Source organism: Elaeis guineensis, chromosome 9, assembly GCF_000442705.2.
Source record: "Elaeis guineensis isolate ETL-2024a chromosome 9, EG11, whole genome shotgun sequence".
NCBI classification, from domain to species: domain Eukaryota; kingdom Viridiplantae; phylum Streptophyta; class Magnoliopsida; order Arecales; family Arecaceae; genus Elaeis; species Elaeis guineensis.
The window spans coordinates 13480217-13495216 of NC_026001.2; the positions used below are offsets into that span (position 1 = coordinate 13480217).

At 37.0% G+C, this 15000-nt stretch overlaps 2 protein-coding genes across 3 annotated transcripts in view; both read right to left on the bottom strand.

Annotated features, from left to right (window-relative positions):
- Positions 1 to 11050, bottom strand: part of LOC140850847 (uncharacterized) — a 12016-nt gene extending 966 nt beyond the window's left edge. Inside the window, exons 1-5 of one of the 2 annotated variants that reach the window (XR_012134354.1) lie at positions 10742 to 11048; positions 8250 to 8444; positions 7174 to 7290; positions 6917 to 7066; positions 346 to 4672 (exon numbers count right to left, since the gene is read on the bottom strand). Coding sequence is in view for 1 of the 2 variants with exons in the window: in XM_073243548.1 (XP_073099649.1) it covers positions 346 to 403; positions 6892 to 7066; positions 7174 to 7290; positions 8250 to 8444; positions 10742 to 10918 (722 nt within the window). In the remaining variant the exon portion in view is untranslated. Of the gene's footprint in view, positions 1 to 345; positions 4673 to 6891; positions 7067 to 7173; positions 7291 to 8249; positions 8445 to 10741 lie in introns of both variants that reach the window. The other variant, XM_073243548.1, reaches the window with a different exon arrangement.
- A 2440-nt stretch (positions 11051 to 13490) lies between these two features.
- LOC105051512 (FRIGIDA-like protein 3) overlaps positions 13491 to 15000 on the bottom strand; it is a gene marked incomplete at its 5' end in the record, with an annotated part of 11113 nt that continues 9603 nt past the window's right edge. The window contains 1 exon segment of the mRNA XM_010931995.4: positions 13491 to 14148. Within this exon segment, the coding sequence (XP_010930297.1) occupies positions 13738 to 14148 (411 nt within the window). The 3' untranslated portion in view covers positions 13491 to 13737.

Genomic DNA, 15000 nt, shown 5'->3' on the forward strand with positions numbered 1-15000 from the left:
TGGTAGAAGAAACGTTGGGATAGAACATTTTAATCAACGTCCAATTTCCTGAACAGCATTGAAGTTAGAAAATGGGTATGATAAGTTGATCCTAGGGATCCAACAATGGGTTGAAGCATCACAAAATGATCATGATGCCCTTTTCTCAATTCAGACTGTACAAGAGCAAATTGATGTATTCACACACTAGTAAGAACCAGTACCAGAACCAAATCCCAACCCTACTAAATCTGTAAAACTGAGCAGAAATTTCAACTTGGATGTAAAATTTTGTCAATTGCTAATCAATCTTCAAAATTAGTGATCATGGACAAGAAAAGGGTAAATGCAGAACCAGTAGCATACCTGCTAGCTTCAATCAATGGCAGATGATCATTCTCAGGTTTCTCAACAGATTTTTTACCTGCAAAATGAAAAAGGAGTCATAAAAAGATCTAAAAAAGACTACCTTTTCAAGGTGCAACTGACCAAACAATCTCACTAGTATTTCAAAATCACTATCATGAAGTTCCTTGTCCAGGAGATATAATGAATAATTCTTTTACACTAAAAGAAGCACAAAACATGTCTTGGGATGTATATCCAAACGAAATTATTCAACTTGATGATCCCAGAGTCACGGTGGATGCCATTTTAAGAAGTTTTAGATTTCAATTAGTGGTTATTCCAGCTACTTGCTTGATGAGAACTAACAACAACAAAAAGGAAACTTGGAAATATCAAAATGTTCAAACTGATTTCATGATCCAGTAGCTAGACTAGCATGTTACAATGGATTTCAAAAATTCTGCAAAAATGGTGTCATATGCCTCTGGCCACGATATGAATAGCCACACTTTGACGGTTCTTTGTAACCACATCATCATACCACATATTCCAGGTTCAGGTCTTGACAACTTCTCCCTCTTTTTGCCTGCATGAGCATGTTTCTATGCAAACATTTTTTGGTCCTTAATTCCTTGCTATCTATGTATTATCCAGAAATAAAAGATAAAAGCACTGCAGTTGGATATTCATAGGCAAAAGGTTAGTAAATAAAAAAGGGAAAAAGGCACGTTCAGAGGCTGTTGAATCATTATATTTTTCTTTTTAATTTCTGAACCAGTGGTAATCAAATAAGGAAGTCAGTGAAAGAATCTTCTTCACACCCCCCATACAAAGAGAAGCAACCAATTTATGGCAGCCATATATCCACTTGTTGTGCAAGATTGACATCAATTCTGGGTGTTTTCTCTTTATCATTTGTTTCACCAACACCTTTCTGCCTTTTAGAGTAAGAACTTGAAACCCCACTCCCCCACCCAAACCTTCAAATCCACCCATACAAATATGTCTATGCATAGTGCATAAGATTTTTTTTTTTTTCCCCGGGGTGGTGGGGTGGGGGGGGTGGTTGTGGGGTGGGCCCACAGTCTTTTCCTTTTACATGATTTGCAAAGGTTTTTCTGGAGATTCTCGACCCCAGGATTTGGGAGGGTGCAGCTTCTTTCTGCTTCCAAGCCTATTTTGATGTCTTCTAATTCTCGGGAAATTTTGTTGTATGAAACTTTAAATGGTTCCGGCCATCAGGAAAGAAGATAGTTAAACCATCATTAATATAAAAATTGGTTCTTTGAGAAGGGTGTTTGATGCACAGCAGCACGAGTCACTAGCGGCCAAGCCTTGCCCTTAAATAGACATGATGATTGGGCCCATGTAGCTAAGTCAGTCACATACATAAATGTGTACATAGACAATAAAAAATGTTACTTTTACCTAAGTGATGACTTTTACAATGGCCTGCTAGTGCTTCGGCTATTGTAAAAGGCAGTTATATTATGCAGCAAGTCAGCACTTAGGTAAAAGTCAGGCACATCTTAAATGTGTATATAGAGATAAAGTATCTTAATGGCCTAATATGAGATTAGCAAGGCATTAACTACTAACATTACTTTTTCCTAAATTTATTGAAAGATATTTATTAATCATCCAGAAGAAGAAGTGCCAATATAATTTAATGCAACAGGCAACTCTACTGAATGATAAGCAGCCAATTTTAAGTTGAAATTACAATAAATAAAAGATTTCATGAAACCTAAAAACTTGTAACTAAGGATTGGAGCAGCAGTAAGACAAAGGAACTATGAGCTTCTAGCCTAAATGGTTGGTACTCCAACCCGTCTGCCTAATACCCAACCAATTGAGGAAAAAGGGAAAAATTGTCAAATTTAACTCACTTGAGACACCTAGGTACATGCAATTTGCTTGGCACTCATTAGGTGGTTGGCCTGCATACACCTAGGCAGCTAGACCTAAGCAGGTTGAACACAGGATACATTAAGCCTAGGCAGCTGGCTTCTAACTATAGGAGGCTCATTGCTCATAGGACTTTATCTATTTTCATCAATTTAAAATTATATATAATGTCCAAGAGGACAACTCGCGTTGCTTGATCATTATGGATAACTAGGAAAATGGAACACACCATACATGTGCGGTTCAGTAGCTTGATCATTTGAGAAATTTATTAAAATCCAGTTCATAGTGGTGCTTCATTATTTTCATGACCAACAATTTAAAAAATTCCCTTGAGATTTATTTAGAAAAAACTGATTGAACACTAAAAAAGAAAATGCAACTAAAAGATAGCATACTTCACCTAAGAAAGAACAATTAACTCTTGTTAATTTTCATGCCATGGATGATCTGGAGCAGTTGAAGTGAAAGCCAGTTTACAAACGACCGATTTGGATAGCTAACAGAAAAATTGATTTGAGTATTAAATGTGTCAATTACCTTGCATTTTCATGGGTTAAAGAGAACATCAATAAATTCTCAATGCTGGCCATGCATATCAGATAATCACAGCTACCCTGCAAACTCTGTCATAAATAATAACCATTTGACTTGCAAATGGAAGAACACTTCAAGGTCACATTTGCAAAACACAATGTGATCTGTTCTCAATTTTCATAAAAATTGGAGTTATAATGATTAATGTTCGCTTTCTGTCTCTCAAAACCGCAGAGGCTTATTAAATAATTCTAATATTCTTAAAATTGAAAAATATGAAACATAACATGCCAAATATGGAACATCACACTCAATTTGGCAATGCTACAGTGCTCCCTAAGTTACACCATAAGGTGTATTAAACAGATGCTATCCTTTTATTGACCAATGGTAACAATGAAAGATAGTTCCCAACCATGTCTAGTTAGACTTATTACTTGGAAACATGGTCTGTCATACCACCCAATACCACTTAGTATGGAGCATATCTTACCATACCAATCTTGTACCAGTATGCTGTCTCATACTATACCGACACTCGGTATGCTATCTCATACCATATCAAACCACGTACTGATACTATAATATGATGGTACCAATATGGGATCCAGTATCAAGATGGTGAACCTTGCTTGAAAGTACTGGTTGATTTGTATTTTTGGCGGATGAAAGATGGTTGCCAACAAACTCCATCTAGGTAGAAGTATTAATTGAAAGTACTGGTTGATTTGTATTTTTGGCAAAGTATCAAATTGTTTTCTGTCATGCGATCTCACTTTCTTTCCTCTTTTGGTCTGTCTTAGTTCTTACTCCCTTTCACCCTGCAAAGCTTCCACTAGCTGCTGGTCACTCCTGGACCAGGGCCCCCTGCTGCTTTTGTTGCTTAAATACCCACTATCAACATATATAATGTAAAAAACTCCCTCAGCCAATGTGTTTGTTATAGTGTTACAACATCTGTTGGTGTAAACAGTAGGTTTAGTACCTAATAACTGCATTCATGGGTGGCTGCTCCAACTCCCATGCCATGTGGCATGGCCGTGGTGCAGGAAAAGTTTTGGCATTAGAGCTGGCCCTTGTGGCAACAATCCCATACTTTGAAGTAAACTAATGCTTGTCTTCTCCAAAGCTAATAACATTTCTTATATCGCCTTCAAACTCGCGCTTAATCTGAAAAAAAGGATTTGAAAATGTAGAGGAAAAAGCTAGCAATCCAGACAAGTTACCAAAATGGTTGTCAATTGGATACAATGGTCCATGAATGATTCAACCCAGTGAATCTCACTAATTTATACCATGTCGACTCAACAATAATCCAATACCATCTCCATCTAGGACCAGTTTGCCAACTACCTTGGACTGAACAGAACCTTGCCATGTCTTATATCACAACAATTTATTATCACTTTACTAGCATAATGGGAAGAGGTTTGAAATGCAATGATGGATTGCACTCAAGAACAAGTCACTGCTGGCAACAACCTAAGCACAATCAGCAGCAGGTCTGATGGACCAAGCCGTTAAACCACATAGTAGGTGGAGGAAGCAAACATTTCCACATGTCATTGACCTTAAGGCTTTCTTCCTCCAAATCTAGCCACTGGAGTGACTCCTCATCCAAACAATGGGCACTAGGAGATGAATCAATGGCATTTCCATGCATCAGACAGCTGGAGAACCTTCCACATCCAAACCAAACACCCACTGGAACAAGATAATCAATGAAAAGTAGAACAGCCTCAGAAAAACTACAATGCCTCTTCTTGAAGCTCTTGTACTGCCTCATTTGCTGCAAAAATTGACCCTTCCTCTACAAATTATTGGAGTAGATAATGTAGAAATGCCCCATGCAGCTCCTTGGGCATGGATATGGAGCACCGCACGCACTTCTGCTTCGAGGCTGCGAGGAAAACAATCAATTTGGATGGGGAGACGATCAACACTATGACTACCGAATTTTATCCAAGATGAGGTTGTCATTATTGAAAGGGTGAAGAGGGAGTAGCAATGAGAAAAGGCAGATATTCAGCCAAAAACAAATAAAAGAGGGGTTTCCTAAGCAAAGTTAGCAGGGCGCCAAGCAGAACAAACTTCGCACAAAGCTTCTCTATAAATGATTTTCAAAGAGAAGTCCCAAAATCTATGGGAGGTGGGGAGATAGATAGATACACAGAGAGAGAGAGAGAGAGAGAGAGAGAGAGAGAGAGGGAGGCTAGCATTAATTGCTTATGTGCAATAGGGCAAAATGGAATTTGGAGAATCGCTTTTAAACCAATAGAGATTAAAAGCCGCAGATAAGGGTATTGGCAACAATAGCTGCAAGCTGATGAAACATCAAGAACAACAAAGCCAAAGTTGCATCACAGAGTGTTTCACTGAGGTACGTGAACAGAGTCAGGTTTACTGGAAGTATTAAAGAGCATGTTAGATATAAATAAATTTTAAAAGCAATTACAAATTCTACAAACTAATTGTGAAGACCAAGACAAACTGTTGTCCTTGAAAATTATTACACAAAGGCACACACGACACAAATTAGAAAAAAAGTAATTAAAAAATAAGAATCCTAATGACGATATTATCATAAATAAGATGCTAAAAAAGGGAAAGGAAAAACATTGAATACATAAAATTGATTAGAAAATAAAGAAGAGGAAAAGAGACAGATTAGAAATATAACATAAAGTAACAAGCATCCACATTCAAAATTTTTATGGTCCATCTCGATTTCTCTTTGAAATCTAATAAGGCATTAAAAATAAAAATGGCATGGAAGGCTAAGCATGGCAAGACTTTGAGATAATATTAGTGAGTCGCTTGGAAAGAGATAAAAGAAAAGGGAGAAGATTTGCACACAATGTAAGCAGATTTGTTGGGATAAAGGGAGAGGTAGTTTGAGGGAAAGGTAGGGAAGGAGGAGGGGGGCGAGGGGCATGGGGGGCGAGAGAGAGAAATTGGTGATGTTTTTCATTTTTCTATCAAGTATGGGGATTCTATACGTGAAAGGCATTTTTTATTTAAAAAAAAAGTTAATAGATAGAATCCTATAAGGATACATCCATATTTCCCTTTTATAACATCGTCCATGTATTATCTCTAACTTCCGTAAGGTTCAGAATTTGAGAATCACAAGGTAGTTACAATTTTCTCATATAATTACCCAATTGCTGTGTATTCAATCACCATATGACAATGTAAATCTTTCAGGATCTCTTTCTGAAACTGAACTTATGCCCTATCAATTCTCTTCAAAAACTTCATCTAGCTCAAGCTTCCCCTGCCCCAATTATAACCACAACCTTCAAAGCACACATCCACCCCACTTCAGGCACCATTGCATGCATATCTAATTTGTGATGGCTGTGGGCAACAACATGAACACACAGCTAGGTTGGCTGGTGTTATTTGAAATGACTGGCCCAACCTTCATATTGCTTATGCTGAGCACTAAAAAGCTAAGGACCTGCTGAAGGCTGAGGCATGATCCCTGCTCAAAGGTAGGGAATTAGCAATAGAACACCACATTACCTCCACACTGGCACTAACATATTGCCAAGTTCTCCGTGAAATCTTGAACCATGGGTGAACTCCACCTTGGAATATCCACCACATCTTGAACAATAACCTTAAGAACCTTGAACCATATTAAGCTAGAAACTCATACACTGAAGGAAGCTTAGGCAAAGCAAGAATGAAAACATATATATTTAGCTTATATAGTTATGCACATGAATGCAAGAGATTACCCTTAAGAATATCCAAAGAAACAAAAATAACAGCTGTTAAATAGCTTTAAAAGAAAACACAATTACCAATAATATAACAGTCAATGGTAACAAGTGACAAAATATAATCAGACTAGTTTCTTAAAATCAGACCAAGTGTCTTTGCTATGGATATAATCATAACATACCTGTATGAGTATGAAAGGAAAATCATTGAACATAATTCATCATCAAATTTTTATGACTGTCACAGAAACAGCAAGAAACAGAAACCAAATGATATGACCTATACATAACTGGACTTTTCAAAGTGCATGCTCCGCAACACATCTTGAACCATAGGAACAAGACATATACAGCTCATTTTGATATATATGTCATTCAAAATTGGAACAGGTGAAAAAAATCTTCAGTCTTACTTTAGACAATAATTCCTGGCTCTCTGATGGCTGCATGTTCAGGCTTTGGGGCAAGATTACAGTAAGCAACTCTGGCTTCTCCGCTCTTAGAGCACCTCTGATAACAGCTGCATTAGTCCCAGATGCTCCTGAAGTAAAAATATGATTTTTCTGCAGTGACATTAATAGGTTCTAGATATTCAGAATCATGATTAAGTGAAAAAGGGATCGATAGAATGATACAGAGCCAGAATGGCAGCAAAGAAAGAAAATCCTACCGTTATCACCATAGCATAACTCAGAATCTCTATAAGCTGCTGATGCATAAATCCCATATTACGTGTCCCAAAGAAACCAATGGCTCTAGGTCCTTGCTGTTGAATAGCCAATAATTCCTGCAAAAATAATTGTTAGAAATCAACATGAACTGAAACAAAACAGCCCTATCCCTGTCTGTGTATTTCTATATTGGTGTCTGTGTGTAGGGATAATTAATGTATGCGCATAGAGGTATAAGCTAAAAAGTTGAACTACTGTTTTCATAATGTGTATATGAATGCATACAACTGATATGCAAGTTCACAAGAATGAGACGAGTTAAGATTGAAAGAACCTCAGTTATAATATCTAATCTCCAGGCTATGGATATCATTCTTAAATGTCAACATTCAACAAACTGCTGAAATTATCACTTAACAAGCATGATATAAAGAATGCTCAAGATGGATGCATATACTTTTGTTTTACTTCCAATGTTAGCCATCTTCCTTTCTAGGATGAGTGATCAAAGTTTAAATCCATGACATAATGGTTATAGTATGCTTTATTACCATCTAAGCTATGAGTAAGAAATATCATTTATATTTAATACTGAACCATATACAACAGGTACAGCAATACATTAGAGGAAAAAAAGTAATCAAACTCTCATTTATGAAGTACAAAGTGATTATGTCACATTAACCTCTGAGATACATCGACAGCTTGAGACATTGTGAGCAATAAAGCTCAAACAGTTTAAAGAAGTCAACACTAGAAAATCATATAATCTTCCCTAAAGAGGGCTGCACAGAATTTCAAGAGGCTGGTGTTTTAGAAATATCATAATCTATCAAATGAATAGATTAAATCTTAATATCTTGGTTTTGAAGATATTTAAAGTTGATTAATTGGTTTCTGATGTTGCCAAAGCAATTCACTGCAGTCTTTCTCGAAACACAAGTTAAAATATCCCATCCAATGATTAATCATCAATTGCAATGCCAAGTCCAATGTGGACGATAAGACATCTGATGAAAATTCTCCATAAGCTGGATATGCCATGACATTAAACCCTAGAGACAAAAACAGATACCTGCAGATAATCAATATCAGGAATTGGCTTGTACTCTGATAAAACAACTGTGTTTGAGCCTTCAACAACAGACTGTGCTTGTGTAGGAACTTGGACCCCATTCTCCTCATCAGACCCAAGCAAATCTGACTTACTCCTATGTTGATTCTCCCAATTACTTCCAACCCCGCTTCTTTTCATATATCCACAAAGCCACTATACCATTACATAAAAAAACAGTCCCTGGTAGTAAATCATCAGTGAAGACCAAATATATCACAAGACTATAACATTAACACAGTCCACAAGAGAAGAATATAAGCTTCTAGAAAAATGGATACAAAGTGTAACAGAAATCATGGAGAACTCAGTAATTTCTCCCACCTAAATTCTACACTTTGAAAGTCAACAGACATTTTTGACATGAAAAAGAGAGAGCATGATCCGTGGCCCCTTGACATATTCTCCAGAAAAATAATTTGTGTTGAACCTCAATAAAGGACACACTATGGCATTATACATTAGACAAGAACGCTAAAAATGAAGACTTAAATCAAACAGTATCTTGTATCATGTGTAGGGCATAATTAATAGTCAAAACATAGAAACCTTGTCTGACCGACATCAAAGTCGATTAAAAGCTACAAATAGTTTTTGCAGAAAAAACTTAAAACACTTAAATCTTACTTTATTACAAAGATGTCATTACATTACTAGTTCTGTTTTTTCTTCAATGCTTTTGTTAGTTCACATGTAGTTCTATGATGATGCAAATCTTAAGCTTGAAAATTAGAGCTAACGTCTGAGATATCCATTGACTGGTTACAAGTGTTAATGACAGGCATAAACATGCAATGCTTTAAAATTTAAATCACAAAACAAAATTCACAAGTAATACTTTCCCAATGCATGGGTAGTACGTATTCAGTCTCTACAGATGGAAAAGTAAAAATTAATGTCCAAATTCATTGTCATGGAAGAATAAGAAAGAGATCAAACTACATCTTATATACATAAAAATTGACTGCCACATTTGAAATTCAAAATGCTGTATTTCTGATTCTGATAGCGCAGACTAATAAAACCAATTGTATCTTAGCATATATAATGGGAAAGCCTTTGTGGCAGGACAAACAATGTGGCATGTATTCTTTTTTCTTTTTCTTTTTTCTTTTTTAAGTTCCCCCCTCAAAGAATCAACCCAGCATTACTTTTGAAGGGACTCAAGAGATACCACTTTAAATATAATGCCAAGAAAAAGAGAAGCATGGGGGACTTCATCTCCTGTCAGTAATTATGAAAGGAAAACTAGAGAAGTATATCAACTAAAAGAAGAAGTATATTTATCACTTCACAATTAAAGCTCCAATGCTTTTTCAAATGCACATCCATCATACTTCAAACAATAAATGATAATTGATGGAATCACAGGTTTCCATCTAACACTCCTGCTTGAAAAGGCCTTTTGCATTGAACATGCCCAACAAAGGTATGATCGAAAAGAAACCTTTACAGAACTACAAATTTCATGTTGAGATTAGCATATCACCTTCAGTAAATTTACCTTTCTAATGATTTTAAGTTCACTTCCACATGCCACCCATGATAAACAACACATAAACTGTATCAGTTGATGATACAATACCCAATGTAAGATACAAAATATGCATTCATTTTTCCAATATTTAAAAATGACATTTCATATTGGAAATTTATCTAGAAGTACCAAGACCTTTTCAGCATATGTATGCACAGATGAGGCCTATTAGAACACTGTATTTCTACTATCCTCAAGAAATTTTTACCATCCTATGACCTATTAATGATCCCCAACATGCAAACCCTTTAATTACCAACATGAACCTAAGTCCATCCCATATGCACCAAATCGAACTGCCAAATGTTTCATTAAGATTCACGAGATAGCTCAGAATACAAAGAAGAATGGCAAACCATAGACTTAAAAGACAAAAGAATTGTCTAGCTGAAAATGCCGAACCTAATACAAATATCTGAGTGAAAACATTTGACATTAGAAATTTATCTTTAAGTGTCAAAATACATTAGGCATTTGCATGCATAGATAAGCCCCACTAGAACATTATATCTCCACTCCCCTCAAGAAAATTTTAGCCGATACCTTTTGTTTCCACTCTTTCTCACCTATTCTGCATAGGAATTGTCGTATGACTTCCAAGACGCGACCTTTTTTGTACCAACATAAATATAAATCCCCAAAGGTCCCACACACACAAAAGGAGATCCAACTCCCAAAAATTAAACTAAAATTCACAAGATAGCTCGGAAAACAGAAGAATGCAAAATGCTAAAACACTAAAAACTTTAAAAAAAAAACCAACACCTGTCTAGTAGAAACCATAAACGCTGAGCACACTTCCTAAGACAACCACATGGAAAGATTGGGGGTTCAAAACTAGTTGGAGTGAGGGCAACAAGTTTTGACAGAAACAGGGCTAAAGATTCCTCCTTTAGAAAGAGAGAGAGTGTGTTACCATAGGTCTCGAATTGATGGGTCTCATGGCTCCATGCCATCCCCCATAGAAGGAAGAAGGATCGAGGGATGAGCAGGGAAAGCTAGGGTTTTGAGGGGCAAAACAATGACCGCATGAGAGAGAAAGCGCTGGTTTTGGAGGCCGCAGGAGAAGCCCCAGGGGTGGAGAAGAACCCATCCCTTCTCCCCTGACTTTTATTATTTCTACTCTATCGGGCAACTTCTTTTCTCCTCCCTTCCTTTCTCAAAAAGAATATATACATATAGAGAGAGAGAGAGAGAGAGGAATTGAGGAAAAGAGATATGACTGGTTAACAAAACCTCCCCTGTCATGGACGCCCCTAGTTTTGTCTCCTTGCCAGAAAGAGAATAATTTCTCTCATTGGAGTCTTCCCAGCTTTGGCCCTGGTGATGTTACCAGTAATGAAACCTTCGCAATTTACAAAGGACGTTTTTTTGGGATTCAAAAGAAAGCAAGGTAGAAAGTGGTGCACTTTTCCCCTTACCTTTCTGGGTGGCCGGATCCACTCGGGATCCGAATCCAAGTATACTATAAGATGCTTAGGTTCAGGCTTGGGCTTAGGTTTTTAGCGCTATTATATTGATCACTTCTATGTTGGGTGCAAATGTGCTGAGTCAAGCTGAGCAACAGGTAGCTTGGGCTCAGCTCACTACAACAAAATGATTATCGAACTCAAGTCGGGCTTGATAGAGTATGTTCGAGCTTGATTTACTTATCATCTATCGTAACCAAGTTTGAATAAGTTTTTTTGTTGAATCAATCCAAACCTCTTTTTAATTATGCCAAAAAAAAATTTCAAGTTTGGCTTTTTCATTTTTCTATCTATACCCAGCATGAGCAAGTTATTGGAGAGTCCAAACTGTTATTCATTTGCAGCCTATTTTTATGCTGCATGACCATCATTTATGTCCATTTTCGGATGCAAGACAAGCTTTATTTTTTTAAAAAAAAGAAAATCATTTGCAGATGGATTATGTGGGATTTTACCAATTCGCCATCACTAAAATTACTCTAAATTGTGAGCAGGTTGGTTGAATCAAAGCAAAGCTTTCATGCTTTAGTGGGCAACGCATGGTTAGTATTGTATAATTGACTTTCATTAGGTAAGTGAATAGGAGACAATAGACATTGAACACCTAAATATATATGGGGTTTAATAGCAGACTTATTTTATACCGGCCTCAATTACAAGATATGCAATATGATCGTTAGTTCTGGTTCATTTTAAATTTAAATTTCAATTTCAAATATCAGTCATTAATATATTTGGTTCATATATTAACAACATATGGCACCATCATTGTCATTTATAGTGTATTTCAAATTTAAATTTAAATTTTAGTAAAAATAGTAATCATGTTGGTATATGATTGCATGAATCAAGACTACTATCAATTATTGATATTTGAAATTTAAAGTTAAATTTAGAATACATCGAACACGATAATTATATTAGCATATCTCCAAATTGCATGAATCAAATATGCTATTAATGATTGGTGTTTGAAATTCAAGTTCAAATTTAAAATACATCAAAAATGATAATTCTATTGATATATCTTGTGATTGAGGCTAATATGCTTCAAATCTGTGGTCAAGATTGCTCATACAATGTGAATCTAGTCTAAATTAAACCACACATTTTAGTAAATAAGTCTGGTGTTCATCACCTAATTCCAGCGCTATTAAAACTATTCAATACAATTTTCAGAGCCAATCCTCATGCAATGCTAGAAAGGAAATGAAGCAAGTTCTTTCTTTTTTTTTTTTAATCTGTTTTGCCAAAAGGATTTTAGATGAGGAAATAGGAACAAAGAGAGCCGGACCCAGCCGAGTTCCACAATTTCTAATGTCCATGTCTCCCTGGATTCCAAGTACTTGGTGACATGATTGGTGTGGCAGACTGAATTCTTCAGAATTTACACAGCTTTCTCAGTTACGGAGAAGACTAAACAGACTAGCCAAAAGGAGACTTAGAACCACCTGATCGGTCATCAGCGATATCTTTAAATAATCGGGCAGAAGCTGTCCATAATTGAAGAACAGGACACCAAAAAGATATTAAGCTGGGTTATCAGGTCAAGCCTATCTTCTCATCTCCAGCCTGCTTTACTCCAATAAACTTGTGCCATGCATCAAGACCTGAAATGCCAATAAATCCTCAGATATGGTTGCTTGATCTGAATTTGGAGGCACTGTAACTGAAACAATCTAATCAATGCCTTTTTTTTCTTCTTCAAAATACAGTTAACCCAACGGTTACATCCTGAGAAAGAAATTGTTTATGAAGGTACATGGGTACGCTAGAGCGGAAGGGAAGCGAGAGAACCGAAGTTGTTTATCCTCCTCTGACACATCCGAGGCATTGAAGACCAGGGACACTCATTTCAAATCTTCTGTTAAAATCTGTTGGCAGGTTCAGAATCAATCAAAACCACTCATCCATCGATTAACTGAGAGCTCTTCAATTCCAGTAGAACTGGATATGCAATTAATGACAGCTTATACCATCGCCATGATAGCTTAGTTAAACCCCACACACAATCAAGACACTGGAGAATTGTCTATAGATCATTCCACGCCATCAACAGTGTACCAAAAACATTTCATGAGAACCACTACATACAAAGGTCACCATCTAAATTGTGTGCCCCAGCTGAAATCAAGTCAAGTCTTTTGAACAGCATGCGGCAAGCAAACCGTTCAGTAAGAAACAAAACGCACAATCTTAGAACCACCGGGAATGGAACATAAGATATAAAAGTTAAGTCACAACTAAACATCAGAAGAAAAATGTCATCAGTCAGAAGGATAAGAACGTAGGCTTTTCACAACTCACAATGGACAAACACTTATAACACAAGGAACAGACTACTTTTGAGCTACTTAGACTTCAGTTAATCCATACATTGCTGCACCCGATGGGTTAAAAGCTAGTAGTTAGGAAAGATCATGAACACGGGCACCTTCTCCATTTAGTGTAAATAAGCGGCTTGGTACTGGACCTGGTAGCCATTCCCATAGTACGTTGTATGGGTCGGAGATATGGTATAGGGAGCTGAACCCATTAGTGCAGGATGATGGGTTTCAGCTGGATACACATACTGCCTGTCATATGGATACGGGTATCTCTCAGGGGGTGCACGATAGAAGCTTTTGTCTGGAATGCTGGTCACACGAGGAGCATAAGTAGTGCCATTGGCGCGGGGCCTCTTCGACTGTGGCTTTGCAGCTTCAGCAGCTCTCCTCTTGTCAGCCTTGGCCTTCTCTAGCTGGAGGATTCTTTTCTGAAGTGGATCAGTTGGGTATTGCTCCTCAAGCTTGTGCTCCTCAATACACTTCATGATAGCTTTAAGGGCAGACAGCTCACGTTCATTTGTTTCATTCTAAAATATAACAAATGGTCAATCCAGTGTCAAAGTAACAATAAATATGTAACATAGTATTCCTACTACATGAGGTGATCGTAATTTGATTATCCTATAATCCTGGTCTGGACAACTTTTAAAGTAAACAGCATTCACAGAAAACCAACATGATTGGTTTTCTAGTCTACCCATACCCAGCACAACTTATGCAGATGCGATAACAACAAAGCGAGAGGACATTATTGATGGCTGTGATTATATCAAGATAACTTCAACAAACTTTTTCCATAACTATAAAAGTTTATAAATAATTCTGCATTATTGTTTTGTGCAACATCACTTTTTTCCCCCAAGACACTGAGAAAAGGAGACTCAATAGTTGCTTTCATTAAAGGGGAGGGCTCATTTAAAGAGGGGAGAGCCTTGCAGCTTCATGCGCAAACACCCAGCCACACTTGGAAGTTCGCCTTATAAATAGAAATCTGTTAATCACAAGTCCCAACCCTCGAGTAATGTATTTTCAGTCTAAAGCTGGTCAAGAGATCCTGGTGTGAATCAGATTAGCAACGAATCAAGGATACTCATGGATACCTATACTGAATCAGGAAATCATCTTCTGGGTGCCTCCAAAAAGCTTTGTTACGCAACATCTGGAGTCGGACCAGACCACCTACTTTTGATTGCCACTTGAGGAACTTGAACAATATCCACACAAAGTTTGAATTTTGAGACATTCCTGTGCAGTAATTACAAAGAGTTGAAGGATTCCATCTGCTAGCGGTATAAGCATCTTCTTATTCCAAATATCGAGGTGACAGTAAACTTCCACTATTTAGTCACCTTATAATCTCTTCCCTCATAGAAATCTTT